Source organism: Toxotes jaculatrix, chromosome 15, assembly GCF_017976425.1.
Source record: "Toxotes jaculatrix isolate fToxJac2 chromosome 15, fToxJac2.pri, whole genome shotgun sequence".
Classification (NCBI taxonomy): Eukaryota; Metazoa; Chordata; class Actinopteri; family Toxotidae; genus Toxotes; species Toxotes jaculatrix.
In genome coordinates, this window is record NC_054408.1 from 2,025,070 (window position 1) to 2,035,698 (window position 10,629).

Below are 10,629 nucleotides of genomic sequence, written 5' to 3' on the forward strand. Positions count from 1 at the left end.
AGGCACATAAAAGGAAAATTTAAAGAAAATCGAGATGTGAGATGAATTACCAGTATCACCAGCATTAAGGTACGCATATGTAGTTGTAGTTTGTTGTTCATACTGTACAATGTGTGACAGTTTACAACTGTTGTGTCCTGTTTCCAGAGTCTGACTCGGAACACAGCTATAGAAGTGGCCAGCACTGTCAAGGCTCTGTACAACGAGACCGAGTCTCTCCTGTTGGGCAGAGTCTCTCTGGTGAGTTATCATGGCCGTAATCCTCATTTTATCATCATATTAATGAACTTATTTTACTCTTACTTCTTAATATTTAACGTTTCACACGTATTTTCATTGCTCTCTTCACTGTATTCTGCGTGTATTTGATCTCTGTTTATTTTCTCACCTTTATAGCAACTGGACCCGCCAGAGGAGGAGCAGCTGTCCAGTGCTCTGCAGAGCGTGGAGTTGGAAATGGGCAAACTGGGAGAGATCCCCTGGCTCTACCACATACTGCAGCCTAATGACGAGGAGGTAAGCAGCCTCATCAAACACTGACACACACATTAGCATCGACACACACCGTCCTACAAAGGCAGAGCACAGCAGCTGTTGAGAGGAAAGGGTTTAAAGTTTTCAGGCTGGACATCAGACTGTAAAACAGGCTGAGCACTTTTACACAATGAACACAAATACACACACATCTACCAACACACTGTGTTACGCATTTCATTTAAATTTCTCTGAGGGACCCTGCCCAAGGGATTAATAAAATTCTATCTATCTAAAGGTAACTAAACCACCAAAGCACATGAGACTAATTAGTCAGAAAGTACGATGGCAGCTCCTGAGATCTGCTGAGCTGCTACTGTTTAGCTGCTGCCTCATTTAATTACTTGTAATAACAAAATGAAAAACCAAAGTGTCAGTTCATCAGATGGATATTGGTCGTGTACAGAAAACAGAAAATCAGTAACTAAGCAGCTTTAGCTTTTTAGCGATCTCACAGGCTAGGTTTCACCTGATACAGTGCTGTTACTTCAGCTGTGCAGTTTGCTGACTTTCTATAACAAAAGACACAAGTGCAGTGATGAGGCAGTGACAATGTGAGTGATAGTTCCTGTTTTTTGCCTTTGTAGGGCAGCATACACACACCAGACTGTGTGTAATATTTCTCTAAATTAGATAACATCACCGGCACTCTGTTTTACTCCTACCTTAAAACACTCTGTACATAAATACACTACTGTATGTCTTTGGTGTAACATGGCTCCAGATAACGGGAGAGCTGAGTAGCTAAATGAAAGGCTATAGGTTGACTGTGCTTATGTACCAGGACCACTCTTTGGGTTACGGCAAGAGGAACAGTCGCAGCAGCATGTTTCGCATAGTCCCCAAGTTCAAGAAGGAGAAGGCCGCCAAGAAGACGAGCCCTCAGTCAGGTAGGCTTCAGCAGTGAACAGACAGGACAGACTGTTTACATCTGCTCAGGATGGGGAATCAGTCAGACGGTCTGTCCCATGGGGATTTAACAGGCAACATCATTTCCTGTCAAAATTTAGTTACACTACATGACGCTTTTAATTTGAAAGGATGGTAGAATTAAATGAAATGACTCTGAATGACAAGCTGAATGCTCAAATGTTGCTGTGGCTCAAATAATTCAGCGTAAGAGGCCAAGCAGGATTTGATTTATCAATCCTAGAATGATGTTTAAGCTCAGATAGAATGAAAGTTGTTTCCTTTATCGTAGCAGCTACAGAAATGATTCCTTGTTGTTAAATACATCATCAGATACTCAGGTTATCAAATACTTTAACTACTGGGAAGCAGGATGATTAGCTGGAAGTGCCGCCATCCTTCGTTCATTCTCTGATACTTTACCACTGTGCTTTAACTTTACACTCTCAGTGATGAAGATGCACATTTACACACACACACAAAATAAACAAACTTGGTTCTGTCACCAGTTGTCACGGTTGCCTTTCACCCTGTCCCTCACCACCATCATATTAGAATTCATGCATAAAGGCATTGCTGCATAAACACAAGGATGGGTGTGTGTTTGAGGTGTTACATCCCACGGTCTGACCCTAACCATCAACTTGCACCCCCTCCGCTCCATTCATGCTCTCATCCAGCTCTCAACATGGCTTCAGAAGGCACAAAGTCAGGAGAAGAACAAGGCTGCACCAAGGAACACCCTGCAGGGAGCGAATGTGTCATTAGAACACAAACGAGCCAGAAACCAAATCATTTTTGTTGCATATTAAGCAAAAAATATCAAATCAGTATCAGATTTTAAAGAGTCCACTCAAAATTGATGTGTTGAAGTGGGCATACATTTTTAGACATAACAGAAATAATTAAACATGTTTCGCAGTCAGCTCAGGTGTAAAGCGTAAGCCCCTGCTCCTCTCATCCCGACTAGTTGGGCTGTATTTCCTGCAGACCGCACAGGCTTCCGCCTCCCTTCACCTCCTCCTATCTCTGTGTGTTCTGATCTGGTTTACCGTACAGTATGCATGCACCCAGCCTTCCTGGAACGCCACTGGCCTTGTTCTGACCAACCTTTGGCCTCTGTCATACTCCTCCCTCCTTCACCAGCTGCCGCCACTTGCTCTCCCTCTCCTCTTCCTCTCTGATGCTGTCCCTCCCTTTTTGTTCTCCATCTTTTTTCCTTTGATAATTTACCACAATTTGTGCCCATTTGTGAGGTTGTGTGCGGTGACATATTCACGTCTGGTGAATGCTGTGTGAGAGAGAGGACACGAATGGGACGAGCAGTTAAATGAAGTGAGAGAGTGGCAGTGTGTGAATACCTGTGAGGCGCTCTGAGCCTCTCTCTGCTCTGCTCCGTGTGTGTGTGTGTGTGTGTGTGTGTGTGTGTGTGTGTGTGTGTGTGTGTGTGTGTGTGTGTGTGTGTGTGTGTGTGTGTGTAGTGGAGAGATGGGGCACAGAGGAGGTGGGCATCTGGCTGGAACAGCTGAGTCTGGGGGAGTACAGAGACACCTTCATCCGACACGACATTCGCGGCTCAGAGCTACTGCACCTGGAGAGGAGGGACCTGAAGGTACATGCAAACACCTGTTAACACACCTCAATCCCTCAGTGAATCTGTGTGAACCCTCTCCTCCAACCTACAATCAGCTCTTTCTCTCTGTCTCCTCTTTGTCTATTTCTTATGCTCTGTAACCTGTTAGATGTCTCCCTGTTTCGCCACCACTCGCGCTGCGCTGCATTGCTCTGCTTGGCTTCCTCTGTCTGATCGTTGCTTTGTGATAGAGACTTGCTGTTACCCACTAACACTGAGCATCTGCTGAGAGGAGAAGCCTACAGGGGAGGGACGGACTGGGCGTAGACAGACCAAACTGAGCTGGGCAGGTTGTAGAGTGCTGAAGTCAGGCAGTGAAGCCAGGCTGTATGAATCCAATTTAAAACAAAACAAACAAAAAGAAAAAACCAAGAAGGTTTGAGAAAAACACGAGTGTGAGCTCAGCTGAAGAGAACACGATAAGAAAAAGTGAAAAACAGGTTTGGACATTCTCGTTACACACCTGTTAGGAGCTATATTTCTCCTGTTTTCTTGCACACAGACCACACAGTTCCACAGGTGATTACTCTGTACTCAGATCAGGAAACAGCCATTTGACAGGTGAACTTCTCTTCCAGATCCAGACTGAACTGCCAGTGTGAAAGAACCGGACATGGATTACACACCAATAAATACCAGCTGTGTCTTTGCTGGTTTTCTTAGACTTCTGTGATCATAAATTTGAATATTTTTGCACTGTTAGGAATGTGAGTATACCACCTTGGGTACTGTGAAATAGTGAGGGCCTTTTTTTCTACTTTTTGACATTGGCTAAAACAATCAATCATTTAATAAAGAAAATAATTGACAGATTATTCAATAATGAAAATAACATAAAATTTGCATCCCTGAATAAATGGTAAGCAAAATGTGTTAACTGACAGAGAGTATTGAACTGTCAGAGATTTTCTAATCTAAAGACTGACGGTGGAAAACATAGTTTGCTACTCACCTGCTCGGATGGTTAGACCATAATACACCTGCAGCTGCAAATGTTCACAAGTAGTTCACAGTCGGATTTTGGTCGACATGTCCTGCAGCTATTTCACATTAGTGGTCAGACGGTCCATTGGAGAGATTCCCATAATGAATTAAAGAGCTGAAAAGACAAAGTTTCATGCTGAAGGAAGATTTGGCACAACCTGGCAGTCCCTTCTATTCATGGCTTATAACTGATAAATAAAACATCAGTAAATGATTTATTAACAAGTAATAAAGCCATTAATGACAACATAAATGAACAAAAATGAAACTGTCGGGTATCCGTTCCATCTCTGTTCTATTTTTTGTAATTGGAGTCATTCCCAAAGTCGTGCTCACACACGTCAGATTCACTGGTTACACTGATTAAATCTTAGGCAATCGACACTTGAATGATGCAAAATAACCACACAAACGCCTGCACTCGTACACATCACATGATTCATGTCATGATTCATTGTTTTACACAAGTTTTTGTGGTGGTGAATCAAACAATCACAGGGAAGTTTAAACTTCTCTCCCCTTTAACCAGTTACTCCACTGGCACAGTCAGTTTCCTTTTTACTGAAATCTAACCCAAAGTACTTGGTTAAGATCCAGGCAACAACTGCACGTCATTTTTTTTTAATGTTATCAACAGTCTGAGAGGCAACGTTTTACTGTTTCACCTCTAACCACAGCAAGCATCACTGAAGGGTGTGGGCAGAAGTGTCACACCTGTAACCACGCCCAACAGTGATGTCACAGTGTACTGACACACCCAGGAATACACCTTTACATCACTGCAGCAAGGTGACGAAGCAAAACAGTTAACAGATAAACAAACCTCAACCATGTGGGCCTTGCATCTGTGGCCATGAAAACACTGACACTGGCTTGTTACTTCTTGATTCATGGTGGTTGTCCACACATCAGAAGCTGAAGAGCACCTTTATGATTCCTAGCAGCAACAGTAAAGAAAAGTCAACAAGACTGAGAGTCTACAGCCATGCTAGCAGCTCCGTGAGGCCGTACGTAGGCACAGCGGTGCTTTGAGCTAAGTTCTAACGTTAGCATGCTAACATTTTTACCATGTTCAGCATCTTATGTTAGCATGCTAAAATTAGCTGATCAGAATGTCATTAGTTTGATAAACACCTGCAGTAATGTATTAACATTTTGTCCTGATGATGCCGCTAGATGAAAAGTCAGTATTAAAATGTCATTGATCCAATAGTCGTTGAGACTCTTAACTCAAAACCACGGATGTGAACCTCATGGTGGCGCTAGAGGAAAACTCAGGGGATTATCAGAGTCATTGTTATTCATCCTGTGGGCACCATGTATATCTGTACATAAAATGACCACACTGGTGTAGTCTTAAAACTTAATGAATAACTATCAGGTACGGTTGTCTTCACCTCAATTCAGTTCATATCAAATCGCATTAAATGCATCACCCTAAGTTTCAAAGTTAGTCATTATGCATGTCTTGCAATAGACCTCTTTCAGTGTGTTTTTAATGTGTTGGTCTTATTTCTCTTTAGGATCTGGGGATATCGAAAGTGGGTCATATGAAGAGAATTCTCCAGGGAACTAAAGACCTGGCCAAGGCCTCCATGGTTGACCTCTAACCCAGGAGCAGACGCTACTGGAGAGGGGAAACAAACAGTCCCCTTGCATCAGTGGAAGAGTTTAGGAGCACCATAGGCAGCGGAGGAGAAGATAGGTATTCAAGCAGAGCTGGATCTTAACCCTCTGCTCAGACAGCCTTTGGGATGTTGTGAACAAGATACATTGGTGTGTGTGTTTGTGCTTTGGTGCCAAAATGACAGTCGAGAAAGCTGATGGAAGTGCAAAGGAAGTCATGGATCTTCACAAAAAAAAAAGCCATCTTTAAGTTAACAACCATTCCTAGCACACAATCAGGTATGCAACTAACCATACTGTTGACAGTTAACTCATTGTATGAGTTGTGATAACAAACTAGTAGCAAAACCAGGACTTCCATGAGTGCGGGGTTTAGTTTCGGTTCAGTAGTATGTGAAAATGTGACGTTTGCTGGATCTCTGCCTCACGTTATAGAGCTGCAGATGCATCAAAGCAGCCTGCGGGTTTCAGTAGAGGCAGAGAGGATAAGCTGTAACGTCACAGTGTAGGTAGAAATCTGGAACATGTGGTTTCTGAGAACAGTGGGATACTGTCGCATGCTATGCTTGCTCAACTTTATATATGTTTAATTGCATGATTAGTGTCTTGATTTTTTTTTGTGTGTGCAAAATAACACTTGAACAAGTTTTACATGATTTAAGTATTACGATGCCATTTGTTACTACTGAAAGCATCCTTTTTGGTCTAAATCAAACTTTTTTTCTATCTTTAATTTATTTTTTTGCATGATAATGATGTGTCAATGATTTGTGTCAAGTGCCATATTTTCAGTCATATAGTGTAAAATGTGCTTTATTGGTAGGCATCATAAGAAGTTTTTAAAAAAGCTGTTGATGAGGTGTGAATATATGGAATTAATATCTGTAAGTTGACACGTTCTCCGTGGATGTGAAAATCAGTACCAAAGTGAATGTTTAGAAAACATGATTATCTGATGACTTTGTTCAGATCACAGCTCTTTGTTTAATAGGCCTGTAGGTCTTAGGTCTTAATTCCATTTAAGGTGGGAAAAAGATTAGTATTAGTCAGAAAGAAAGTAAAACTGTTGGTCTGAAGCCAACCACATAAACTGTAGGGTTGTTGAGATTTTTTAAGGAATACTTAAAAGGCACTTTTTACTTCTTGCTTTATGCAAGTGCAAATCCTCATATCATTACATAGAGTTAACGGTTCACCTCAACTTTTTAACTTTTGGCAATTTAACACAGTATTTAATACTAATGAGAATAGGAGTTAGATATTGGTTTTGAATCTATAATAGAGAAGTTGATCTGCAGCCTGCATAGCATTGTTCAAGTGCAGCTTTTTTTTTTCTTCAAATCACAAGTGAGATGTTGACAGAACACTACTTTTACTTGTTAGTTTCTTTTAAGACTGGTGGCATTACAGGGTATATTTCTATATGTGATGCTAAGTTGGTGTGTGGTGTGTGTGTGTGTGTGTGTATATATATATATATATATATATACACTGTATATACTGTATACCAGTGTATGCAAAAAATGTTTGTAAGTGTTGTAGTTTAATGCATTTGTAGATTGCTGACATGGCATGCATTGTCAACAGCTTACACATTTGATTGTGTATATTACACCATAACAATTGTGTATAGTTGATTTTGTTCTAATCTCTTGTACATGGTCATGCTGTTGTATTCTAATGATGGTGCAATATTTTATCTCTTGTTTTGATACTGTCTCTGCAGCTTTCTGACATGATGTTTCTCAGTGGGGAAAAAAAAAAAACCTTGAAAGAGTTTTTTGTACATGTACTCCTCCTCCACAAGGTTTGAGGATTAGATTTTAAAAGGTTAGACCCATAGACAGACTGCTTTTTCTTACAGACTCCAAATTTCTTCCAGTGGTTCACTAGTTTGTAGTTTTGCTCCTCTGTGCTTCCAAGATGAGACACTACAGTGGGACTGTGTCAGTGAATGAGCAGAATGGGCAGACATGACTGTTGTGTTAATGTAATATGTATAGCAATGTATCTGCGAGCGTTTGGGTGTGTGTACTGAAACAGTGGCATATTTTACCTTATCAGCAATTGTATACTTACCATTGCCAACTACTTTTACCATGTAATTTCAGCTCTGGTAACTGAGTTCCCCCACCTCCATCTTTTGGAGAATAATTTGTTGCTTGTTTGTTGGTTCTAACTCTGCCTTTGTCCTTGAATTAAGAAGTAGTTTTAAAACTTTTTTTTAACTTAACATTGAGTGCTAAAATTCAGCAGGATGCACAAGTTTTCACCTCTTACCATTCATCAAAGGATGTGAGGAATGTGAGCGAATCAGTGGCTGAGCTGTGAGTAGTCATGTATTGTCCTTAATCTCCCACCAGAGGGCAGTGTGTCATACCTCTGCGGTCCCTGAGTCACATTGTCAAATAGCATGACTTTACAGTTGCTTATGCCGACAATCATTTCAGTCAGTACCATTGTATTGGGTATAATCTTGCACACTGACATACAGAAATCATTAAGCACATGAAGCTGATTCCAATTCAAGATGCATTTTTCATGTATGTACTATTGTTCATCCTGCAACTCATAGCCAAAGATAGGTGTTAGTAACTCTAAACCACTAATTTATAGACATCAGAGATCCTCTCAGTTTCCCAGACAGAATTATGCCTTTAGTTTATTTAGCAGATCTAGATTCATTGTTAACTATATGATGACAGTTGGCCTTTAGTGAGCCAGAAACTCTGAATATAGGTTTTACCTAAGCTGAAGCCTTTCTGTTAGTATGTGCTTTACTGGAGCAGTATAGTAAAACTGCTGTATGCTGCCTTGTTCCTGCAGTGCTCATTAATTTTGGCCTCAGATCCACTTAATCTCCATCATACCAGTCACCAAAATGAATTCACTAACACACTGTTGCGGTTCTTGAGCTGTGTCTATGTTCATGGTATCCGTGTGTCCAAAGTGTCTGCCGGGTTCCGTAAATCTCAAGTGTTTTGGCCCCAGACTCCAGGCGAGATAATGCTTGGTCTCTCCATACACAGTGGAAGTTGCCAGCTTTCTCCCTTGCTGTGTTTTCCAGTGGTCTGTAAATAATGCTGCAAACTGCCTGGTTTTCAAAAACCAACGAAACCCACGCAAGGATCTCCAAAAGACAGGTTAACACATAGTCTTTGACATGGTTCTTAACGTGATGGGAGAAAAGTGAATTTCATTTGTTTACATTATGTTTACAATGGCACAGTTTTAATTTTTAAGAATATATATGTAGGTATAAACAATATTTGCATATTTATTGCCTAAGGTTAAATGATATGATGTGTATTGTGTTTTCACATTTGGAATATAATGTTACAGTTGTCACCTGTATTAATATCTGGATGATTTTGGTAAAGTAGTTGATAATTTTTATGACTACTAAGTGACTGTTTTCTGTGCCTTTTTATGGTTAGAATGCATGGTTAACTATTTATTACGATTTGGAGTCACTGAGATGTGTATTTTTGTATTCTGAATAAATAAATGGTTCAGCTTTTGTTGTACATTTTTAAGGTGCCTTAAAACAGGCTACCTATTCATATCTCTCTTCTTCAATAAAACTAAATACATATGCAGTGTGTTTCTGCCTCATTCTGTTCTGATTTCACATCCAGGACTAGAATCAGTGTTGTAAAATGTAAAGTATGTTAGTCAAATAAAGTGTGTTCCAGTCAAATGTACATATATAAAAGAGTTTTGTCACATCTCAAAAAGAAAATCCTCTGTTCACTGTTTCTGTGTTGTACCATAAGATAAATCAGTTGTGGCAAACAAATTATATTTGGCATTTCAGAGTTTCAAAACCAAAATTGAATAGTTTCATTGTGACTTGAGACTGTGGGCCTTATGTGACATTTCTCAGTTCTCTTTGAACACCCACATCCCTGAGCATTTCTCTCCACATCCTCTTCTGATGAAACTTTTCTTTACTCTCAGTTTCTCTCATTCTAGTTTTGCTGTCGTACCTTTTATCTTCACAACAAATTCCTTTTGTTTTTGTTTCTCACTATTTTCTGAATTTTTGCAAACCAAATAATCAAATTGATTAAGAAATTAGTCATAGAATCAGTCAGTAGCTGCATCCTTATAGGAAGCTGTTAAAAATTAGATGCACTTCAGCTGCAACATTAAAATGTTCTTTACATGTTAAAGCGTGTAAATTAGTAATAATGATCTAATGTTGTAGCAAAAATACAATTTTCCTGCATTGTGTATATTTACTCTTAATACCTTTAGTACATTTTCCTGATTATACTCATATATATTTCTTTTTTTACTGAAGCAACACTTTCAATGCAGGACTTTTACTTGTAATGGAGTATTTTTACAGCGTGGTATTAGTACTTTTATCTGGATGCTTCCTCCACCACTGCATCTCACTTCCTCTCTGGTTTTTCTGTCTATTCATCTCTGTTTCATGAACCATCAATAAAGAATCACCTCAGCTTTTCCTCTGACAGAATCTGTCCACGTTTCACATATTGAGGCAGTTGATGTGCAAAGGTTCTCAGGACAAGCAGGTTTCATATTCCAACAAATGGAGCAGACATGAATTTGTCCGAGAACAGAAAACATCTGTGATGTTGAAGAAATGAAAACATGAGAAGTTGTTTAAACATTTAGTCTTTATTAACCATTTCACAGCAAATAGCATTAAAGGTATGTTTTATGTTTTTGTTTTTTTTTCTTCATTTTTTTCAGTAACATCAATAAACAATGTTTGTTTTAACTGCTGACACAGATTTAAATTATTAGTCTTCACCAAATGTGTGAGATGTCAATAACTTCTTGGAAGCTACCTGAGCAGGTCTGTGTTTTTAAATCTGCAGTCCAATCTGTGTCGTAGATCTTTTTGATGGGTCTTAAGAACAACAAAATGCTGAACAACCTGTTAAAGGCTTAATCTGATGCTTTGTTAT

The 10,629-nt window shown here is 39.6% G+C and overlaps 1 protein-coding gene across 5 annotated transcripts in view; it reads left to right on the forward strand.

Moving 5' to 3' along the window:
- Nucleotides 1–7,487, forward strand: part of dgkh (diacylglycerol kinase, eta) — a 45,362-nt gene extending 37,875 nt beyond the window's left edge. For 2 of the 5 annotated variants that reach the window (XM_041057155.1, XM_041057153.1), the window contains 5 exons: nucleotides 148–240; nucleotides 397–516; nucleotides 1,319–1,424; nucleotides 2,925–3,055; nucleotides 5,584–7,487. In XM_041057155.1, coding sequence (XP_040913089.1) covers nucleotides 148–240; nucleotides 397–516; nucleotides 1,319–1,424; nucleotides 2,925–3,055; nucleotides 5,584–5,670 — 537 coding nt within the window. In that variant the 3' untranslated portion in view covers nucleotides 5,671–7,487. Of the gene's footprint in view, nucleotides 1–147; nucleotides 241–396; nucleotides 517–1,296; nucleotides 1,425–2,924; nucleotides 3,056–5,583 lie in introns of all 5 variants that reach the window. The other 3 variants (XM_041057154.1, XM_041057157.1, XM_041057156.1) reach the window with 3 other exon arrangements.
- Nucleotides 7,488–10,629: the final 3,142 nt, after the last annotated feature.